The sequence below is a fragment of the Pteronotus mesoamericanus genome, unplaced genomic scaffold (assembly GCF_021234165.1).
Source record: "Pteronotus mesoamericanus isolate MK-2021 breed Mesoamerican mustached bat unplaced genomic scaffold, CSHL_Meso_final contig_72, whole genome shotgun sequence".
Lineage (NCBI taxonomy): Eukaryota > Metazoa > Chordata > Mammalia > Chiroptera > Mormoopidae > Pteronotus > Pteronotus mesoamericanus.
Genome location: NW_026555242.1, coordinates 293,257 through 317,249, shown reverse-complemented (window position 1 = coordinate 317,249; position 23,993 = coordinate 293,257). Strand labels below are relative to the sequence as shown.

General features: G+C 42.2%; 1 protein-coding gene across 1 annotated transcript in view; it reads left to right on the top strand.

Moving 5' to 3' along the window:
- Positions 1-20,265, top strand: part of ITGAM (integrin subunit alpha M) — an 82,752-nt gene extending 62,487 nt beyond the window's left edge. The window contains exons 13-30 of the mRNA XM_054582617.1: positions 9,144-9,284; positions 9,384-9,593; positions 11,970-12,100; positions 12,196-12,359; positions 14,002-14,156; positions 14,253-14,384; positions 14,550-14,623; positions 14,859-15,000; positions 15,096-15,218; positions 15,763-15,842; positions 16,650-16,733; positions 17,017-17,092; positions 17,919-18,026; positions 18,203-18,286; positions 18,447-18,560; positions 18,647-18,748; positions 18,997-19,107; positions 19,664-20,265. Of these exons, the coding sequence (XP_054438592.1) occupies positions 9,144-9,284; positions 9,384-9,593; positions 11,970-12,100; positions 12,196-12,359; positions 14,002-14,156; positions 14,253-14,384; positions 14,550-14,623; positions 14,859-15,000; positions 15,096-15,218; positions 15,763-15,842; positions 16,650-16,733; positions 17,017-17,092; positions 17,919-18,026; positions 18,203-18,286; positions 18,447-18,560; positions 18,647-18,748; positions 18,997-19,107; positions 19,664-19,735 (2,103 nt within the window). The 3' untranslated portion in view covers positions 19,736-20,265. The remainder of the gene's footprint in view (positions 1-9,143; positions 9,285-9,383; positions 9,594-11,969; positions 12,101-12,195; positions 12,360-14,001; positions 14,157-14,252; positions 14,385-14,549; positions 14,624-14,858; positions 15,001-15,095; positions 15,219-15,762; positions 15,843-16,649; positions 16,734-17,016; positions 17,093-17,918; positions 18,027-18,202; positions 18,287-18,446; positions 18,561-18,646; positions 18,749-18,996; positions 19,108-19,663) is intronic.
- Positions 20,266-23,993: the final 3,728 nt, after the last annotated feature.

The window sequence follows — 23,993 nt, the reverse complement described above, 5'->3', positions numbered from 1 at the left end:
AGCATGAGTTGAGACAGGCCAGTTGTGTTGAGCAGCTGCTGGGGAAAACTAGTGCCAAAGAGGTGAGTTGAGTGGGGCTGGTTCTCAGGGAGTCAGTAGGGCGGGGGAATGGTGTTAGGCAGGTTAATGGAGAGTTCAGTATTGGCACCTGCCTACACTGGGCCCACTGGATTGGAGGACCCCTCAACAAGGGACAAGAGTGCCTGCCAGCACTTCTGTCCCTGGAGAGAGTTGCCTTGACCCCTGTCTCTCCAGTTCTTACCATGAAGTTAGTTAATTTCGTTATTTTTAAATGTGTCCTTGGCAATTTTGAGCTGCTGCCCATATGTTGGAGCTCAGAAGAGGTGGATTTGTGAGCAAGTGAGTTTGCATATAGGTTAAGAGCAGTGCCTTAGTATTTGGCAGTTCTTTGTCTTTCCCCAACACAATCCCTGCTGGTTTTTCAAGACAGATATTGTGGGGGCTTCTCTTCCTGGCACTAGTGCTCCAGGCTGGGGAACCTTGTGTGGGTTTGGGACCCCTCACTCTTCAGAGAGGACCTCCACAGACAAGAAATCCCTCCCAACTCTTAATCACCACACCATGAGTATGGGACCTACCAATTCTGCATCTTCACCCCAATTACCAGCCTTTACATGGCTGCTTCTTTATATCCTTAGTTATAGGATATAACTAGTCTTCAGGTGGTTCAGCTAGTCTTCAGGTGGTTCTCAATGGTGGTTGTTCTGTAATTTAGTTGTAATTTTGGTGTGATCACAGGAGGAAGTGAGCACAGAGTTTACCTACTCTGCTATCTTGACTGAAAGCCTTTAGTTGATTGATTTTCAATAAAGGCACAAATACAATTTAATGGAGAGTTCAATGGTGTTGGAATAATTTGACATGCATAATAAAAAACAAAATAACACAAAAACCTCTACCCATAACTAATACCATATTAGGATTAATTTGAAATAGACTGTGGATATAAACATAGAATCTAAAACTGCAATAATATAATCAATATGAGAATGAAAATAAATGACATAGAGACTTAAAAAAAAAAAAACAAAAAAAAAATCAATGAATCCAGGAGCTGGTTCTTTGAAAAAATAAATAAAACTAATGAGCCTTTAACTAGCCTCATCAAGGAAAAAAGAGAGGGCCCAAATTAATAAAATCAGAAATGAAAGAGGGGAAATAACAACAGATACCACAGAAATACAAAGAATTGTAAGAAAATGCTATGAACAACTATACATGAAGAAATTGGAAAACCTGGATGAAATGGATAAATTTCTAGAATCATCCAATATCCCAAAACTGAATCAGGAAGAAGCAGAATATCTGAATAGGTTGATAACAACAAATGAAATCGAAGCAGTAATCAAAATATTCCCAGCAAACAGAAGTCCTGGACCAGATGACTTCACAGGCGAATTTTACCAATCATTCAAGAACTAACACCTATACTTCTCAAACTACTCCAAAAAATTCAAGAAGAGGCAAGGCTTCCAAATTCTTTTTAAAAAGCCAGCGTTATCCTAATTCCAAAACCAGGTAAAGACAAAACAAAGGAAGAAAACTATAGGCCAGTATCCCTATGAACAGTGAGGATAAAATCCTCAACAAAATACTAGCAAACCAGATACATCAATACATTAAAAAAAAATCATGGCATTATTATTGTCAAGTGGTATTTATCATGGGGATGCAAGGTTGGTACAATCTTCACAAATCAGTAAATGTGAACGCATAAACAAAATGCAAGATAAAAATCATATGATCAGGGACTTCCAGCCAAGATGGAGGCATAGGTTAATACATTGTCTCTTTGCATACGAAAAGAAGAACAAATTTAAGAAAAAATAACCAGAACTGTCAGAAAATCAAACTGTATGGAAGTTCAACAACCAAGGAGTTAAAGAAGAATCATTCATCCAGACCAGCAGGAGGGGTGGAGATGGGCAGCCAGGGCAGAGAGGACGCATGGCACGGCAGTGGCTGGAGGACCAGGTAGTCCCACATTTGTGCATGGATAAACTAGGAGGAACAGCTGGGGAGCGAGACAGACACCACAACCCAGGGTTCCAGCATGGGAAAAGGAAGCCTCAAAATCTCCGGCTGTAAAATTCCTGGCCTGCATGTGGCAGATGGAGAAATTCCTGGCCTCACAGGAGAGTTCATTGGAGAGACCTAGAGGGTCCTGGAACATACATAAACCAACTCACCTGGGAATCAGCACCAGAAGGGCCCAATTTGCTTGTGGGTAGCAGGGCTAGTGACTAAATGCTGGCCAGAGCTGAGCAAATGGCATTGTTCCCTCTTGGACCCCTCCCTCACATACATCATCATAATGGAGCAACCTGGGTGCCCTGCCCTGGAGAATACCTAAGGCTCCACCCCTTCCAACAAAACAGGCCCCTGAGACAAAGAAATATGGCCCAAATGAAAGAACAGATCAAAGCTCCAAAAATAGAACTAAGCAATGAACAGATAGCCAACCTATCAGACGCACAGTTCAAAACACTGGTAATCTGGATGCTTACAGAAGTGGTTGAATATGGTCACAAAATGGAGAAAAAAGTGAAGGCTATGCAAAGTGAAATAAGGAAAAAATATACAGGGAACCAACAGTAAAGGGATGGAAACTGGGACTCAATGATTGGGAACAGAAGGAAGAGATAAGCATTCAACCAGAAGAGAATGAAGAAACAAGACTTCAAAAAAGTTAGGAGAAGATTAAGAACCTCTGGGACAACTTTAAACATTTTAACATCTAAATATAGGGGTGCCAGAATGAGAAGAGGAAGAGCAAGAAGTTGAAAACTTATTTGAAAAAATAATGGAGAACTTCCCCAATCTGGAGAAGGAAATAGACTTCCAGGAGATCCAAGAAGCTCAGAGTCCCAAACAAGTTGGACCCAAGGAAGCACACACCAAGGCACATCATAATTACATTACCGAAGATTAAAGAGGAGGAGAGAATCTTCAAAGCAGCAAGAAAAAAGGAGATAGTTACCTACAAAGGAGTTCCCATAAGTCTATCAGCTGATTTCTCAAAAGAAACCTTGCAGGCAAGAAGGGGCTGGCAAGAAGTTTTCAAAGTCATGAAAGTCAAGTACCTACATCCAAGATTACTCTATCTAGCAAAGCTATCATTTAGAATGGAAAGGCAGATAAAGCGCTTCCCAGATAAGGTAAAGTTAGAAGAGTTCATCACCACCAAACCCTTATTATATGAAATATTAAAACGACTTACTTAAAAAAAGGAGGAAGATTAAAAAAACTATGAACAATAAAATGACAACAAACTCAAAGCTATCAACAACTGAACCTAAAAAACAAAAACAAAAACAAACTAAGCAAACAACTAGAACAGGAACAGAATGATAGAAATGGAGGTCAGAGGGAGGGGGAGGGGAGAGAATGGGGAAAGAGGCACAGGGAATAAGAAGCATAATTGATAGGTACAATAAAGACAGGGGGAGGTTAAGAATAGTATAGGAAATGGAGAAGCCAAAGAACTTATATGTATGACCTATGGACATGAACTAAGCGGGGGGAGGGAATGTTGGTAGGAGAGGGGTGAGGGTGCAGGGGAATAAAGGGAAGAAAAAAATGAAAACAGAATTTTAAAAAATGGTTTGATACCTGGGATTCTATTCAATAAAACATATAGTGCAGTAAGTGGATGAAAATATGAATGAAACAAGATAGCTATAAATAAATAATCGCTGGAGGCTGGAAAATGAATACATGGAAATGTATTATACTATTCTATCTACTTTTGTATAAATTTGAAAATCTTCACAATAAAAATTTTTGAAAGAAAAAATATCATACTATCATATCAATAAATGCAAAAAAATTTGATAAAATCCAGCACCCATTTATGATAACTCTAAGCAAAGTGGGAATAGAGGAGTCATACTTCAACATAATAAAGGACATATACGAAAAACCTACAGCCAACACCATATGCAATGTGAAAAACTAGAAGCATTTCCTCTAAGATCAGGAACAAGACAGGAATGTCTGCTTTCACCACTTTTTCAATATAGTACTGGAAGTCCTAGCCATAGAGATCAGACAAGAAAAAGAAATAAAAGGCATCCAAATTGGAAAGGAGGAAGTGAAACTGTCATTGTTTGCAGATGACATGATATTGTACATTGAAAACCGTATAGATTTCACGAAAAAACTACTAGACCTAATAAATGAATTTGACAAAGTTGCAAGATACAAGATCAATACTCAGAAATCAATGGCATTTCTATACACCAATAATGAACTATCAGAAAGAGAAACTAAGAAAACAATCCTCGTACTATTGCAACAATAGAAAAAAAATGAGGTATCTAGGAATAAATTTAACCAAGGAGGTACATTTTTCTGAACTCAGAAAAATATAGGACACTGAAGAAAAATTGAGGAAGATACAAATAAGTCAAAGCATATCCTGTGGATTGGAAGACTTAATATCCTTAAAATGTACATACTACCCAAAGCAATCTATAGATTCAATGCAATTCCTATAAAAATACCAATGGCATATTTCAAATATTCCAAACAAATATTCCAAAAATTTATATAGAAAAAAAAAAGACCCCGAATAGCTTTCATAATCTTGAGAAAGAAGAACAAAGTTGGAGGGATCATAATACCTGATATCAAACTATCCTATAAGGCCACTGTAATCAAAAAGTCTGGTACTGACATAAGAACAGATACATAGACCAATGGAACAGAATAGAGAGCTCGGAAATAAACCCACACTTTTAGTGTCAATTACTATTCAACAAAAGAAGCAAGAGCATACATGGAGTAAAGACAGCCTCTTCAATAAAAGGTATTGGGAGTACTGGACTAGTGCTTTCAAAAAAAAAAGAAAAAAAAAAAAGAAAGTCCACCATCTTACACCATACACTAGAATAAACTCAAACTGAGAAAGAGTTAAATATAAGTTGCGATGCCATAAATATCCTAGAAGAATACATAGGCAGTAAAATTTCAGATATCTTGTGGAGCAATATTTTTTGCCAATATATCTCCCTCAGCACTGGAAACAAAGGAGAAAATTAACAAATTGAGACTATATCAAATTAAAAATTGTCTGAACAGCTAAAGAATATATCAGCAAAAGGAACCTACTGTATGGAAGAACATATTTGCCACTGATACATTGGACAAAGGAATAATCTCCAAAATGTATAAAGAACTCATGACTCAATACCAAGAAAACAAACAATCCAATTAAAAAGTGGGCAAAGAGCGCTTCTCCAAGGAGGACATGTAAAGGGCCCATGGACATATGGAAAACTGCTCAACATCATTAGCCATCAGAGAGATGCAAATTAAAACCACAATGAGATATCACCTCATACCTGTCAGAATGGCCATCATTAATAAATCAACAAACAGCAAGTGCTGAAAAGGATGCGAAGAAAAGGGAACCCTAGTCCATTGTTGGTGGGAATGCAGACTGGTGCAACCACTGTGGAAAACAGTGTGGAGCTTTCTCACAAAATTAAAAATGGAACTGTCTTTTGACCTAGCAATTCCACTTCTGGGAATATACCCAAGGAATCCCGGAACACCAATTCAAAAGAATATATGCACCCCTATGTTCATAGCAGCATTATTTACAATACCAAAGATTTGGAGACAGCCTAAGTGCCCATCAATAGATGAGTGGATAAAAAACTGTGATACATTTACACAATGGAATACTATGCAGCAGTAAAAGAGAAAGAATTCGTCTCTTTTGTAACAGCATGGATGGAACTGGAGACTATTACATTAAGTGAAATAAGCCAGTCAGTGAAAGACAAATACCATATTATCTCACTTATGACTGGAATCTAAAGAACAAAATAAATGAACCAGCAAAATAGGTCAGAGGCACAGAAACATGGAACAGACTGTTGCCTGTAAGAGGGAATGGGGTTGTTGTGAGAACTGGTTGAAAGAAGGTAAAAACATTAGACAAAGGACATATATGCGTGTCCCATGAACATGAAAAACGATGTGGGAATTGATTGTGGGACTGGGGGGAGGGAGGCAAAGGGGAAAATTGGGACACCATAATAACATAAACAATTAAAGACTAAAAAAATAAACCTCAACTTTTGCTTGAAAAACAATAAAACTACAATACTTGTGGAAGACATCATAGGAGGACATCTTCATGACCTTGTGTTATGTAAAGGATTCTTACATATAACACTATAAACATGGTCTATAAAGGAAAAATTGATAAACAAGACTTCATGAAAGTGAGAAGTTTTTGCTCTGTGAAAAGCACTGTTTAGGGAATGAACATATAAACTACAGACTGGAATAAAATATTTGTAAATTTCCTTCTTTTTTATTACATATCTGACAAAGGACATATCTAGAATATATAAAGGATTCTTAAAGTTCAACAAGAAGAAGCAATCTAAAAAATAAGCAAAATATTTGAACAGACACCTCACCAAAAAAGACATATGGATGGCAGACAAGCACATGAACACATGTTCCATGCTATTAAGTATTAAGGAAATGCAATTAAAATTGCAGTTAAGATACTGCTGCACATGTATTAGAATAGTAGACATAAAAAAAAAAAACTGGCAATATCAAGTACTGCCAAGGATGTATAGCAACTAAAACTCTCATACATTGCTGTCAGAATGGAAAATGGCATGCCTATTTTGGAAAACAGTTTGTCAATATCTTACAGTTGTCATACCAGTAATCCTTCTCTTAGGTATTTACTATTTACCTAGGAGAAATAAGAACCGATGTTTACATCAAAACCTGTGTGTGGATGTTTCTCTAGTGGCTCTATTCATAATCACCTAAAACTAGAGGCAACACCAGTGTCACTCAACTGGGGAATGGCTGAACAAACTGTGGTACATGCAGTGGAATACTAACCAGAAATAAAAAGGATTACTGATACATGCTATACCATGGATAAATCTTTTTAAAAATCATTTTAAAATTATTTTATTTATTTATTTTTAGAGAGAGGAGAAGGGAGGGAGAGAGGGAAAGAAACATCCATGTGAGAGAGAAACATCGATTAGCTTCGTCCTGCATACTTCCCAACCTGGGACCAAATCTGCAACCCAGGCATGTGCCCTGATCAAGAATTGAACCAGGAACCTTTTGCTTTGTAGAATGAAGCCCAACCAACTGAACCACACTTGTCAGGGCACCATGGATGAATCTTAGATGCATTATTCTAGTGAAACAAGCCAGACCCAAAAGGCTACATGCTCTGTAAATCCATTTATGACATTTTGGAAAAGGCAAAACTGTAGGGACAGAAAAGAGATCAGTGGTTTCCAAGGGCTGTTGATTGAAGGAAGAGGTTGATTACAGTGAGGCATGAGAGAATATTTTGGGGGCAATGAAACTATTCTGTATTTTGACCATGGTGGTGGTTACATGAGGATGTGTTTTGTCAAAACTCTTAAAACTACACTAAAAATACTGAATTTTATTGTAAGTAAATTATACCCCAATAAACATGACCTAAAAACAAAAAAATCCTATTGACTTTAGCGTGAAGCTCAAATGCTTTTGTTGGTCTGTCAGTGAGGCCTCTCTCAATGTTGTGTGGGGCAGAAGTCAGAGTGCAGTGAGCCAGGTCTTGACACCCGCAGCAGTTTTTCTTCCTAGATCTTGCCCCAGTTTGAAGTTGCTGTAGACATCTCCCTGTTTATCTGTTACTATTCCCTCTGCTGCACCGAGCACCATGGAAGGCTGGGTCTCCAGACCCTTGTCTGTTGAATGAATGAATGAATGAATGAATGAATGAATGACTAAACTGATGCATCCTGTGGGTGAATTCTACATATTGACATTGAATGTAGTTTTGTTTCCTTAACATACTTCTGAAGTTCCTTTAAAAAATAGGTATTATTTCTCAGCATCACACAAAAATATTCCTGTAGCAATAGTTATTTTATTTTTTTATTTTTTTAAATACATTTGTCTCTGCCTCCTCCCCACCTCTTTCCCTTGCCCCCTCCCTCCTTCCCTCCCTCAGCTCTTCCCCTTTGGTTTTATCCATGAGTCCTTGCTATATGTTCCTTGACTTTCCCCTTCCCTTCCCTTTCCCTGCCCCCCCCCCTTCCCTCTTGTCTCTGTTGATTTCTTTTCCTTTCAGTGTTGCTGGTCATATTTTCCTTGCATCTTTGTATTGTTGGTTAGGTTCCACTTATAGGTGAGATCACATGGTATTTGTCTTTCGCCCCCTGGCTTATTTCGCTTAGCATAATGCTCTTGAGTTCCATCCATGCTGTCACGAAGTTTAGTAGTTCTTTTTTTCTTTCTGTTGTGTAGTATTCCATTGTGTAAAAGTACCATAATTTTTTGATCCAATCATCTACTGATGGGCATTTAGGTTGCTTCCAACACTTGGCTATTGTAAATTGTGCTGCTATGAACATTGGGGTGCATAGGTTCTTTTGTATTGGCGTTTTGGTGTTCTTAGGGTATAGTCCCAGCAGGGGAATCACTGGATCAAAAGGCAGTTCCATTTTCAGCTTTTTGAGGAAATTCCACACTGCTTTCCACAGTGGCTGCCCCAGTCTGCATTCCCACCAACAGTGTACTAGGGTTCCCTTTTCTCCACAGCCTCGCCAGCACCTGTTGTTTGTGGATCTGTTTATGATGTCCATTCTGACCGGTGTGAGGTGGTACCTCATTGTGGTTTTGATCTGCATTTCCCTGATGGCTAGTGATGCTGAGCATCCTTTCAAATAGTTATTTTTAATCCAAGCCAGTTGATTCCTTATTAGCCAGACAGACAACTTTGATTTTTGTACCCCACCCCCAAAAGACTTCCAGTGTATTGAAAAGATATCCTGTCTGCTCTTCCAAGGCTTTTCTGCCTGTAGTTTCCAATCCAACTTCTTCTTTGCTATCTTAATAACCTCCCTGCAACACCATTTGGGGTAAAATCCTCACCTGCTGCTGATTAACTCTATAATACGCTCCTCTCTATGTCAGCATGTTCAAATGAGATTTTATCATGAATCATATGGAGAATCACATCCGTTCCTAAGGACTTTAACCAGCAGGCATGATATTTCTTCATAGGGAGAAAACTCCCACACTCTGCTTTAGGTAGGAAGAGGTATGTAACCCGGCCTCATCTCTTTCAGATTGGCTCCTACTTTGGGGCCTCCCTCTGCTCCGTGGACGTGGACAGAGATGGCAGCTCCGACCTGGTTCTCATCGGGGCTCCCCATTACTATGAGCTGACCCGGGGGGGCCAGGTGTCTGTGTGCCCCTTGCCCCGGGGGGTGAGTAGCTGATAAGGAGGCCTGGGCTGGGTGGGCCTGGGTGTGGGGGGAGCCTGGGAGTTGCCCAGGCCAGGGACTCGCATGGGATTTGTTCTGCAGAGAGCGAGGTGGCGGTGTGAGGTCACTCTCCGAGGGGAGCAGGGCCACCCCTGGGGACGCTTCGGGGCAGCCCTGACCGTGCTGGGGGACGTGAATGGGGACAAGCTGACGGACGTGGCCATCGGGGCCCCGGGAGAAGAGGAGAACCAGGGTGCTGTCTACCTGTTTCATGGAAGCTCGGGACTGGGCATCAGCCCCTCCCACAGCCAGGTGAGGCCCCGTCACTGTCCCTGTCATGACAGTAACCTCTTTACTGACCCATCCCTTTCTAATTCAATGTTCCCACAGCTGCCAGACTAGTTCTCCCATTACTCCTTTCAGAACCTTTAAAAATAATAACACACTTCACATAAACCTCAAAAACTCCTCAATTCTAGATTAATTCTTACCACTTAACTACAGGAGGTGCATGGGGACACCAACACCTGCACTATACAAATGAGATTAGGCGTAGGAGTGATAAATGGCAAGCTGGAAGTGTAGGGATGCAGGCATTTCTTTTCTTCTGAATCTTAGTCTTGGTAAGGTAACCAACAGCCCTGGTTTTAGACTGAAAAGTCTTCGTACCTGAGGAAACCCCTACAGTTGGTCATCCTGCCAGGGCTGCACGCTTCATGGAGTTGTGACTTGTGCAGTCACACAGGGCTCCTCTCTCAGGAATTTTAGAAAATTTTCAAATTTATAAGCAAATTTGAAACAATTGAACAGTGAACACCCATATAATTACAACCTAGAAACTATAATGAACATTTTCCTAGACTTACTTGATCACATGTCCATTCTTTTTCTATAGTCTCTCTTATTTTTAATGCATTTCAAAGTAAGTTGCAACATCAGTCCACATCACCTGCAAATATTTCAGCATGTACATCATTACCTAGAATTCACTATTTGTTTACTGTTATTTTTAAGATAAAATTTAGAAACAGAAAATGAATAAATCTTTAGTGATTCAATGATTTTTGACAAATGCATACACATGTTGCAACTCCCCCTCCTATCAAGATAACAGCACATCATTATCACTCCAGAAAGTTCCCTCCTGCTCCTTCCCAATTTCTGACCCCATTTCATTCCAGAAGAAAATATTATCCTGATTATTTTCTACCACAGATAGATTTGCCCATTCTAGAACTATATAGGCCCAGTATTTTTTTTTTTTTTTTTTTTTACAGGATCTTTAGTTGTAGCCAGGGCTAAAAACCACTGCCTTACCTATTTCTCTCCTTTCACAATTGTGTGAATATTATAATTATGCCCCTTTCACTGGAGCCTGCTGCTTCTCTCTGTAAATAGAGTTCGAAGGCTCTGATTTTATTTTATTTTTGTTACAAAAGCTTTACATGCTTGTAAAAATTTATAAATCTAAAGTGAAGAGTGAAAGCCCTACTTCCCCTTATCTGTACATAACTTACCCCACAAAGGAAAATAAGGTTAAGGGTAGGGTACTTTATGTGTCCGCATGCATGCTCGTATGCATGCACACCTCACAGACTCTGGAATTAAAAACAAATGCAAAAAGGATCATGCAAACCTATTGTTCTACTGTTTGCATTTTTTACTTGATTGGGGCAGGGAGGGGGTGCTCAATGTTTGGACAAGCAAATAGGCTGTGGATTTCCCAATTTATACATTATACATATTTTCAAAACAAAACTTCATGCCAACAAAATACAATAATTTTTGCTAAAAAAAAATTTGAGTTACACGTACATGCCCTAAACACACAAATTTTACGTGATGAATTTTTACATATCTATGAACCGAAATAAGCACCACTTAAGATTAAGATATAGTGAATTTCCAGCATCTCATGCCTCCTTTCAATTGACAAAATCACTTTAAAAATCATGGTAAATAGACATGACATAAAATTCACCATTTTAACCATTTTAAAGTGGGTAGTTCGGTGGGCATTAAGTACATGACAAAGACACAAAATTTCTTTTTATTTTGCTGTTAGTCAGTCAGTGTTACTCTTACACATAGACCAGAGAGTGAAACTTGTTTTTAAAGGCTGATTATGAAAACAGCAATTTCCACACCTGGACTATGTTTTCCTCTTTATTTCCCCTTGTCTTTAGGAACCACCTTTAGCTCTTTCGGTGACTCTTCTTGACATGATTATTTTGCTGCTTCTTGATTTTTGTTATGCATTGAATTCTTACCATGGGAGGTGAAGACTGAGCCCTTTCAGACCCCTTTTGCCACATATTCACATGCCTTCTACCCCTCCCCACACTCCTTACATTTATGTGATAATTTTGGTTAGATCAATATCAGTGTTTGCACTATCCTGACCATGTAAATGAGATTCAGCTGAATCAAATTGTATGCTTATGCTATGCCACTTCTTTCCTGTAAATTATTTATTTTCTCTCAAAAACTCAGGTAATTAATGGAAACTTTGGATGCCACCTCAAGACTATGGCCTAAAGTTGAATACTTCACCTAATTCTTGAAAAATTGTGGGAAATGAGACTTGACTGGAGCCCAGACAGTCTCTCCTTGAGTCACCCTCAAGGCAACTGAGTTACTTTTCTTTCTTTCCCATTCCCCTTCTCCCCTCCTCTTTTCTACTCCCAGCGAATTCTAGGCTCCCAGCTGTCCCTCAAGCTCCAGTATTTTGGTCAGTCACTGAGTGGGGGTAAGGACCTCACAATGGATGGATTGGTGGACCTGGCTGTAGGGGCCCAGGGACATGTGCTGCTGCTCAGGTGAGAAACTCTTTCTGAGCACACTAGGTTATCTTCCCTTTAAGGAGCAGCTTCGCTGTCTGAAGACCCTTGATGGTCCTTTGGTGTCTCTACAGATCCCAGCCTGTGCTGAGTGTTGATGTGACCATGGACTTTACACCCAAGGAATTGGCAAGGAATGCATTTGAGTGTCGAGAACATGTGGTGAGAGGCCAGAATGCTGGGGAGGTCAGAGTCTGCCTCCATGTACACAAGAATACAAAGGACCGGCTGAGAGAAGGTGAGGCTGGGGGGTAAATAACAACAGGTTAAGTGACTGGGGACATTAATAGGTAACCCAGCCTTCTCAGCCTTTTTGGCAGTTCAGAGCAAAGTGCTCACAGGCTCCAATTTATTGCCCATGTAAAATTCCCCTTACTCTCTTCAGTTCTCTAGATAACCAAGGGCCCACACCTGTGAATTAACTGGGAATTTTTTTTTTAACTGAGAACTCATTTAAAGGGGAGTTGGCATTGATGAAGCTAAACACAAATTCGCTAAGCATTCAGACATGCATTTTATCACAACAAACTTGCCTTCTTCCTTTGTTTCTACTTTTAAGGAGTGACATTGTGCTTGGGATAGAGGAATAGTAGTGGTGGCACTAGAGAGAAATAGGGGGAGGTCATAAAAGTAAGTTTCAAGCAGTAATCTTACTGGGCTGAGGAAACAGCAGTTAGAATTTGGGGCAGCCAGCATGGATAGAGCTTGAGGGCCAAGTCCTGGCGTGTAGAGGATTGCAGAGAAAGGACCCCCAAATTTACACAGAAATCACTCTTAAGGCATTGACTGACTCCTAAGCCATGCATGTGCAAGCAAATACTCCAAGGAACAGTAGAGGACAGCAACTGGAGAGCTAAAGAGTTGAACAGAAATTCAGCAGCTCCCCATTGCCGGGGAAAGAGAATTGGGAGGGGTCTTTGTCAACAACTTAGTCTTTCTATTGGGACAATGTCCATTGAGTCCAGCAACCAGGAGAAACAATAGACAATTAAAAAAAGACCCACGAGTGCTTCATAAATTGGTGTTATCATATAGGAATTTTAAAAATAACTCCAATTAGTATCTTCAAGAAAAAAGAAGAAATGATGGGGAACTTCAGAAAAGACTTAAAATTCATAAAATAGAGTCAAATGGAAACTCTAGCACTGAAAAACACGCTAGCTGAAATTAGGATTTCAATAAATAGATTTAATAGCAGTTTAGAAGCAGAACAGAAAATTAGAGAACCGGAAGGTAAAGCAATTTAAAACATCCAGATTAACATACAGAGAGAAAAAGATGAAAACTATACAAAGAAACTATTAGAGACATATGGGACATGGTAAAAAAAAAATCTAATAAACATGTCATTGGAATTTCAAAAGGAAGAGAGAGAGGGAGGGAGAGAATAAGAAAGAAGGAACAGTTAAAGAAATAATGGCAAAGGATTTTCTAAAACAGACGAAAGACAAGATTCTCTACCAAATCAGAGCAGGATAAATATAAAGAAAAACATACCATAGTATATTACACTGGTGTACATACATTATACATTGTACTATACCAAAGCACAAACTGCTGAAGACCAAAGACAAAGAAAAAAAGTTAAAAGCAGTCAGAAAAATTACACTTAATTTTCCAGTATATAACAGGATAGCTACCATTTATTGAGCACTTATATGTGGCACTGTGCTAAGTGCTCTATAGACACCATTTCATTTCATTTTCACTACTGGGAAGGTACAACTATTGCCTTCAACTTAAAAATAAGATATTGAGACTCAGAGAGGTGTTATCTGCCCAAAGTCATACAGCTATGGGCAGAGGAGCTGGGCCTCAAACTCCCGCCTGCCTGACTCCAAAGCCAGACTTCTCACCACTGTGATGCCCTGCCCCTTCAGGAGAGATCCAGAGCATCATCACATATGACCTGGCTCTGGACCCAGGTCGCCGACATCCTCGGGCCATTTTTGATGAGACAAAGAACAGCACACGCAGACAGACACAGATGTTGAGGCTGAATCAGAAATGTGAGACACTGAAGTTACAGTTACCGGTGAGCTGGCGGTAGCCACACTCCTGGGTCCTCCAAGCACGGGGTGGGCTTGGGAAGCTGAGAAGGCAGACCCCTCAAACCACCGCTATCTCTCAGACTTGTGTAGAGGAATCAGTGACCCCCATCACCCTGCGCCTCAACTTCTCTCTGGTGGGGCAGCCTTTGTCCTCCTTTGGGAACCTCCGGCCAGTGCTAGCTGTGGATGCCCAGAGACTCTTCACAGCCTTGGTGAGTCTTGCAGGGGCATGGACGGGACCAGAGGCCAAGACTGTTGAAACTCATGTTATTTTATTTCAAATAATTTTATTTCAATATTTTATTTTATTGTCATATTTGACATCATTTCATTATTTCCTTTCGTTACATTTTATTATATTCTTTTTTTTTTTGCAGTTTCCCTTTGAGAAGAATTGTGGCAATGACAACATCTGTCAGGATGACCTCAGCATCACCTTCAATTTTATGAAGTGAGTGCCATTTCCTCATTGTTACCTCCAAGCCTACACCAAGACCTGGTACCCTGATATTCTCCTTGCCCCTGAAGGAGCCCAGCATGGCACAGAGCAGCTGCTTTGGAGGTGTTTGGGTGTCTGCCCCACCCACTGTCTTCTCTCTCCAAGTGTCCATGCTTCCTTCCCACCAGAGCAGACTTCTCACAGGGAAGTCCTCAGCATTTCATATCCTGGCTTGTTCCCCCGACAGCCTGGACACCCTGGTGGTAGGTGGTCCCCGGGACTTCAACGTGACTCTGACTGTGAGAAACCAAGGCGAGGACTCCTACAGTACTGTGGTCGCCTTCTTCTACCCACCTGGCTTGTCTTATCGGACAGTGTCAGTGTTCCAGGTAGCCAAATTTTTCTCAGACTCCATGTGACTTTGCTTTCCTGGTCCCCATGGCTTGTGGTTTACATCCCCATCTTGGCTTCCCTTGCCTTCTAGAACAAGCAGTCATGGCGATCCTGGCATGTGACCTGCGAGTCTTATGCTTCCACTAAAGGTCCTGAGACCTTGCATGGCAGCACCTGCAACATAAACCGCCCCCTCTTCCCAGGCAACTCAGAGGTCAGGCTGAGGACTCCTCACCTTTTTTCTTTTGTCATCTTTTAAGTAGAGTTTCCTTTTTTTTTTTTTTTTTTAAGAAAAGAGCTTTATTTAAATATAATTCACATGCCACAAAATCTACCCATTTAAAGTATACAAATTCAGTAGCTCTTACGTTGTTCACAGAGTTGTGCATTCATTACCACGATCAATTTTAGAATATTTTCTTACCCCAAGAAATGACCCTGCTCCTCCTAGTCATCAACCCCAGTCCTCCTATTTCTCCCAGTCCTAGGCAACCACATACCTACTTTCTGTCTCTAGAGTCACCTATTCTGAATATTTCATATAAATGGAATCATATAGTGTGTGGTCCTTTGTGTTTGGCTTTTTACTCAGCATCATGTTTTCAAGGTTCATCCATATTGCAGAACTTCATTCCTTTTTTATTGCTGAGTAATATTCTGTGTTATGGATGCACCACATTTTATTTATTCATTCTTCAGTTAATGAACAATGAATATTTTCTCCTATTCTTGTTAGTCTCTCCTTTCTCCAACTCCAGGTCACCTTTAATATTACATTGGACGTGGACTCTAATGCTTTCCTTGGAAACAGACTACTTCTCAGGGCCAATGTGAGCAGGTATGCTGTGCTTGGCTTCCCGCAGGTATTCTCCACTTTGTGGTGACAACCCTTTGCCCAGGGTGAACCACTGCCCTCTCCCCACTGGTTCTTCCTTTGGTTCATTCATTCAGTAACCACTGAATGAACACTCACATGTGCCAGACATTGTGCCCAGTACTAATGGGACATAGATGGACAAGACAACCATGGTTATTGTCCTCACAGAGGTTGTAATTTAGTGGCAAAGATAGACAGGAAAGCTGACAATCACAATACAGCATGAAATATACTATGTTCTGTATTCCTGAGATCTTGGTGTTCAGAGGAGATTCCTGAAAAAGATGTGTTTAGGCTGCGAGTTAGCCAAATAAAGGCATACATTGAGGGTACGCAAGAGGGCATAATAAAGGAAGAGTACCAAGCAAAGCCTGGAGACTGGAAAGATCAGACTGTGTTTAAGTGTGGCCTGAGCACATGATGTAGGATTTAAGGAGTTGGTGAGATATTGGCAGTGTCATAAACTGACTGATGGGTGCTATTAGGAAATTTGCAGTTTAACCTGGGAGTGACATGATCACATTTGCATGGTAGAAAAATCGCTCTCCAGGAGGTCTGGGATTTTGGGTGGGGTCAGTTTTGAATTCAGGCACCAGTGAGAAGAAGGCATCGCAGACACCCGAGTGAGTAGGGATGGGTCTAGATTAGGTAGAGGCAGCGAGTAGAAAATAATGGTGTTTAGGATGCACAAAGAACAGAACCTGGTGGTTGGTTTGAGGTGGAGGGAGGAGGAGATGGAGAATGAAAGAGCTCCCTGTTTCCCTTCAGTGAGAACAACATGCGGAGGACCAACAAAACTGAATTCCAGCTGGAGCTGCCTGTGAAATACACTGTCTACACAGTGGTCACCAGGTGCCGGCTTTTAGGGCTTTACCTTTGCCTTCACTATGCGGCTGGACATGGCCTACTGTGTATCTGTGTGTGTGAGTCTGTGCACGTGTGCCTGTGTGTATCTGAGGATATATGTGCATATGTGTGTATGTATTTGTGCATATGTGTGTGTGGCCCAAACTGGAACACACATTGCTTGCACCCTCTCAGGGCTGCATTGCCCATGTGTCTTAGCCTGAGACCTCTCCTCCAGAACACTCCTGATGTTCTGTCACCTCCTGCCCCTTTTCCTTTCTACCTTCAGACGTGAGGACTCCACCAAATATCTCAACTTCACAGCTTCAGAGAAGACCAGCCATGTTATAAAGCATCAATATCAGGTGGGGAGCTGAGAAGGCTGGGAAGGGAAACCAATGTGCTGGAATGCAGAAACTGATGGGAAGCATGCATCAGGTGCCTCTTATGTGAAGGGTTCTGTTCCAAGCTTGCTCTCTATACACACAAGCATGCACACACATATGTGCATACAGTCATACCATGGTACCCATGGGGGATTAGTTCCAGGACTCTCCCCTATTACCAAAATCTGTGAATGCTGAAGTCCCTGAGATACAATGGTATTGTATAATATTTACATATAACCTGTGCACATCTTCCTGTATACTTGAAACCATCTCTAGATTACTTATTATACCCAATACAATGTAAATGTATTACATTTGTCTTGTTTAGGGAGTAAAGGTAAGAAAAAAAAGTCTGCGCATGTCAGGCAACCATTATAGGCCTAACTACATAGTACACATCAGCAACAATGTAACATTTTTTCCTGAATATCTTCAATGAGCACCTGGTTTAATCCGAGGTTGCAGAACCTGTACATTCACTCAGTTTATCTTCATAATGACTCTGTGGCAGAGGCATTGTCATTATCCCATCTACAGATAAAGAAACAGGCTCAGAGATATTTAAAAATTGCCCACAGTCACCACCAGTGAGTGGATGAGCCACTACTTAGGACCAGACTGTCTGGCTGTTGAACATATGTTTAACTGCCACAGTTGACTGCCTCCCAGAAAGCATCAAGTGGCAGGGCACCTGGGTCTGTGAGGCCTTACTCAGGTGTCCTAGATTGTCAGGAGTGGGAGGCTGATTGTAGCTGCAGAAAGGCCAGAGCCCTGATACCCAGCCCCCACCCACACCTTGCAGTTCAGCAACCTGGGGCAGAGGAGCCTCCCCATCAGTGTGGTCTTCTGGATCCCCATCCAGCTGAACAAGGTGACCGTGTGGGATCAACCTCAGGTCATCTTCTCCCAGGTAAGCCCTGCTGGGCCTGAGGAGTAGGCTCAGCTCTTCCTTTCACATGTCTTTCCTAAAATCTGGAATTTGGAGCTATTTCTGACCCTCTCCTGGACCTAGGACTTCTCACCTTCCCTCAGGGTGGACCCAGGAGATTTCATTTCTCTCTCTCTGTAATGTCTCTCTTTCTTCAGAATCTATCCAGTGCCTGCCACACTGAAGAGAGGGTCCCCCCTCAGTCTGACTTCCTGGCTGGGCTTAAGAAGACCCCAGTGCTGGTAAGAATAAGTGTAACGGCAGCTTCAGGACTACATGCAGACTCAACACCGTCCCCTTGTTGGTCCCCAATACTGCCTCTCAGCTGAGTGGGTGGAGTGCATGGAGTGTTTTCTGCAGCTAGCATTCTCAGTCGTGACTCCTCTCGCCTCCCTTCCGCAGAACTGCTCCATTGCTGTGTGTCAGAGGATCCAGTGTGACATCCAGTCCTTCAGCAGCCACGAAGAATTCAACGTCACCCTCAAAGGCAACCTCTTGTTTGATTGGTATATCAAAGTATGTGGGGCTCTGAGGCTCAGCCAGCCAAGACATGATCCTGCAGGGGGCACATGGTTCAAGCTCCCACCCTCTCTCTCCCACAGACTTCACATAACTACCTCCAGGTTGTGAGCACAGCAGAGATCTTTTTTAATGACTCAGTGTATACCCTGCTTCCAGGACAGGGGGCATTTGTGAGAGCCCAGGTATTGGTCTTGGGCACAGAGGGACTATTGGAAGGAGGAGGGTAGGCTGGGATTGTGCAGATGTCTGGGTAAAGAGAGAGAGATTGAGAGAGGTGGGGAAAAGGAGAGGGGAGCGAGGGCTAAGGTTGGGGGCATACGGAGAGGTTAGTTATTAGGTTCAGAGTGTGCGCAAAGACTGGCTGGGGAACCTCCAGAAATCCAGAGCCTGTGTCTCCTGATACACCCCTCTTCCCCTCTCCCGGATCCAGATGGAGACCAAAGTGGAGCCATATAAAGTGCATGACCCTGTACCGCTTATCGTGGGCAGCTCTGTTGGGGGGCTGGTGCTCCTGGCCCTCATCACCGCTGGACTGTACAAGGTACTCACTAGAGGCTCTCTTCCCACCTCTGCCCTTGTCCCCCTCACTGCTTCTCATTCAGCAGCTTCATTACTGGACTTGACTCCCAGCAGTGCTGCCAGCTTTGTGACCTGTGGCAAGTCACAAAGCCTCGGTTTCTTCAGCTGTAAAATGAGAATATAAATACCCATTTTGTGAAGGTAATTCAGTTAATATATGCAGAGCACTTAGAGTGCTCCCTGGTACAGAGTGACCAGTTCTTCTTCTCCTTCCTTCTTCCTTCTTTCTTCTTTCTCCCTTCTCCCTTTCCCTTCTTCCTCCTCCTCCTCCTCCTTCTTTTCCTCTTTTCCTTTCCCCTCCTCCTCCTCCTCCTCTTCCCATTTATATTTCTTTCTTTCCTGGCCCCAACATTGATGCCATCTCCCTCCCTGCTCCATTTTCCCCAGGTCCCTTCAACACTCTGCCATCTTATTTTTTGTATCTCTTGCTCTGTCTGTCTCCTCCTCATGGTCTGCATGACCCTGGATTCACCCCCCTGGCTTCGGTGGTCTTTACGCCTCTGTCCCTGCCCCCACAGCTCGGCTTCTTCAAACGGCAGTACAAGGACATGATGAGTGAAGCTGCTCCAGAAGCTGCCCCGCCCCAGTAGCAGTTCCTCCTCCATGGAGTGCCCTCTCCTGAAGCAAGCAGGACCTTGGTTATACCAACATGCAGGCTGCTAGACAGACACGTCTGTCCAGTAGGAGGCTGGGGTGGTGATGTCTCACTCAGGAAAGACCTGCTTAGGTTTTCATTTCCATTCATGTGTGCATACAAGTGTGCCTGTGAGTGTATGTGGGTTGTGTGTGTGACTCAGATGTCTCTTGTATAGGGGGACAGGTAGCTTCAGCAGATGCTCTCAGGCACAGGGAATTGCTTGGACTTGCTTGTGTGTGAGTGAAGGTGCCGTTCAGCCTTCCTCCAGGACAGAGGTGATGGCAGCTCTTGTGGGTGAACTTAAAGGGAAAGCAAAAGATCCCATCCCTGCTGAAGGATGTGAGAACTCCCTTTGTGGGTGAGCACACAGACCTGCAGAAACCTGTACACCTGGGACCAACACTGTATGTAGAAGCCATGCTGGAATGAGGATCCAGTCAGACAATAGGAGCCTGTCCAAACCCATTCCACACTAGAGCTAAATATGTCCATTAAGCAATGATACACTTCCCTTCACCTGTTCATTTATTTATTATTTTAATGTTACTATCATTTTTTGTACTATGAAACCTGTTCATAGTACAAAAATCAAAAGATGTGCAAGGGCATGTGGTGAAAAGTCTCCCTTCTATCCTGGTTGCCCCAGTCATTTAAGTCATTTCTAAAGGGTAGTCAAGTCTATGTGTTTTCAGGTCTCCTACACAAAGACTTTAGGCATTTGCAAACACACACACAAGCTTTTTATGCAAGTGATAGCACACATTTTTTTATACTGTTCTGCATCTTGCTTTTTTCATTACTATAGCTCAGACACTGTTTCATAAAGACGTAACGTGTATTTTCATTCTTTTATGCAGCTCCATAGCATTTCATTGTGTGGGTGAATCATAATGTATTCAGTCAATCTCCTTTTGAGATATTGTTTCCAATCTCCTGTGATTAAAACAGTGGTGAATTAATAATTTGAATGTGCCATTTTTGTGTATGGGTAAAGATAATTTTTAGGGTATATTTCCTGATGTTTGGATTCTCCCAGAAGCAAACCCAAGATACAAATTTGAGAGAAAGAATTTTTTTTGAGTTGCATCAGGAAATACCAATAAACAGTAGAAATCTTTTAACTAAGGATATACAGAAGAAGCCACATCAAAACTGGTAGGAAGGGTGGAGACATGGAAAGGGCTGGACGCACTCCAACAGGTGGCAGCTGAGATTTGGGAGGGATATCTCAGTTACAAAGGTTCCTCCTGGGGAGCATAGGGTCTCAACTCCACACTGAGCTCCCCAGCCCAGAGCACCAGAGCCAGAAAGAGGTGCCCACATAAACATTGGCTGTGAAAATCAATGCAGATCCTGTCTGTCGAGGAGACATATGAGTCTGCTAGAGACACACATACCCTCTTAACAGGCTTAAGTGTAAAATCTTGTTGACAGCTACTCACTCTGGGTTCTGGCAGAGGGAGAGTGAAGCAGACTGGAGTTGTATGAGGAGAGGCTGGGGTTTGTAGCACTGGGGAGGGAGTTGAGGGGACAGCTGCCAGAACCCCTATGCTGAGTCTATCTTCCACACTGTGGATGCCATCCTTTTTGGGCAGAGCACTCTCCTCAAAGCATCAACTTGAGGGAAAGAAATAGCCCACCATCTGGACTTTCTGTCACCCCACCCTGCAGAACTCATGCCCTGCTGAGGATTCAGCTGCCTGGGCTGGGGTGTAGACATCTGGGAAGACTCAAGGGGTGTCAGTGACTGAGTGGTGTAGCATTGGGACAAGAGCTATTCCGCTCACTTTCTGGTGAATGTGCCTGACACCTCCCTGTCACAGAGGACCCTCTAGTCCCACCCTTCAGGCTCCAGGTGGCCGTACCCTCTCAACTCCTGGCTGCTCTGCGCTGCTGTGGTCTGGGAATAATCTTGGACAAACCGAGTTGTGTGGCTCTAGGACAGGGCTTATTTTTCCCTCACATAGCTGACCAGTGCAGAGCCCTCCCTTCACATGGCTAAATCTTGGTCTGATAAACTGCTGATCTCACTCTGATGACTCCTTGAGACCTTTTCCCACCACAAAGGCCTGTAGGTGCCTGTCAGGGAGTAGCTAGACTTGATATACCCTGAGACATTTGCTGAGTGGCTTCCGACCCAGCATTGGCACTGAGTTTGAACCTGTAAGTCTGGTGAACACCACTTACCCCTATCTGGTGACTCACTGAGAACTTATCTCATGCAACTTGAGTACCTCCAGAGGCTCTATCAATGACTGAACCTATGAGGCAGCCAGCAGGCAGAGGCAAGTCTCAGGGTGCATTGGGACTTTTGCTGACCTGCTCCTAAAAAGAGCTGATAAAAGCTTAGTTCTTCCCATGTATACTCAGGCCCAGCAGGAGCAGCCACAAACTGTGGATTGCTTTGTAGCCCCAAACAGGTCGTCCAGGGTCAGTCACAGGCAGCATCTGACATTGGCCTGAATCCAAGCCCCTCCCAAGAGGCCCCAGAATCAACAAATAAAGTGGCCAGCTTCAGACAACATCAGAGCAGGGTCCAATTAGCTTCACAAGTGGCATATCAAAAGGGAGATCTTGGCAGGAACTAGACCCTGCTGAGGTGAATTCTGCTTTATGTGATCAGCATCTCTACAGCAGCTTATACACTGTGATTGGGATCAGTCCTCTCAGTTGTACAGCTTGAGGGTTGACCCCCCCCCCATACCATCCCAACACTCACAGGCCAATAGCAATCAAGACTCAATTACAACAGGAGGGCCCACATAACCCATGCAAGGGATATTCCTGCAGTACCCAGCTCAGGTAATCAAGGAAACTCTACCACTGGCTCCCATGGGACACCTACTACATAAGATCACCCTACCAAGACTGGGAGACATAGCAGATCTACCTAGTACATAGAAACAAAATACAAAGATGAAGTCAAAATTGGGAGACAAAGAAACAAGTCCCAAATGAAAGAACAGGAGAAATCTCCAGAAAAAGAGCTAAATAAAATGGAGGCAAGTAATTTACCAGACATGGTTCAAAAGAATGGTTTTAAGGATTCTCAAGGAACTTAGTGAGAACTTCAACAAAGAGATAGTAAGCATAAAAGGGACATAGAAACCATAAAAAAGAACCAGTAAGAAATGAAGAATACAAGATCTGAAATGAATAATACACTAGAAAGAATAAACAGTAGGTTGGATGAAGCAGAGGATCAAATCAGCAATTTGGAAGATAAGGTAGTAGAAAACACCCAATCAGAGCAGGAAAAAAAATTTAAAAATGATGGTTTAAGAGATCTTTGAGACAACACGAAGTGTAACAACATTCTCATCATAGAAGTATCAGAAAGAGACTAAAGAGAGCAAGGAATTGAGACCCTATTTGAAGAAATAATGCCTGAAAACTTCTCTAATCTGGTGAAAGAAAAACACACACAAGTTCAGGAAGAACAGAGTCCCAAACAGGGTGAACGTAAAGAGGCCCAAGCCAAGACACATCATAAATAAAATGGCATAGATTAAGGACAGAGAGAGAATCTTAAAAGCACGAAGAGAAAGAGAATTACTTACAGGGGAGGTCCCATAAGACTGTCAGCAGATTTCTCAACAGAAACATTTTGGGCCAGAGGGGATTGGTATGAAATATATGAAGTGATGAAAAGCAAGGGCCTACAACCAAGGCTAATTTATCCAGCAAGGCTATCATTTAAAATTGAAGGAGAAATAAGAAGATTCCCAGATAAGAAAAAGCTGAAGAAGTTCATTACCACCAAACAAGTATAACAAGAAATGTTAAAGGGTCTTCTTAAGAAGAAGAAGGAAAAGGAAGGAGAAGAAGGAGGAGGAGGAAGAGAAGGAGAAGAAGAAAAAGAAGAGAAGGTGGTGAAGAAGGAGGAGGAGGAAGAGGAGGAGAAGGCATAGTTGTAAAGAATAAAATGACAATAGACACATACCTATCAATAATTGCTTTAATGTAAATGGCTTAAATGCTCCAATCAAAAGACATAGGGTAGCAGAAGGGATGAGAAAACAAGACCTCTATCTATGCTGTTCACTAGAGATCAATGTCAAAACAAAAGATACACACAGTAAAGGGATGGAAAAAGATATTTCATGTAAATGAAAATGATAAAAAGCTGGGTAGCTTACTTATGTCAGACAAAGTAGAATTCAAAGCAAAGTCCATAACAAGAGACAAAGAAGGACATTACATAATGCTAA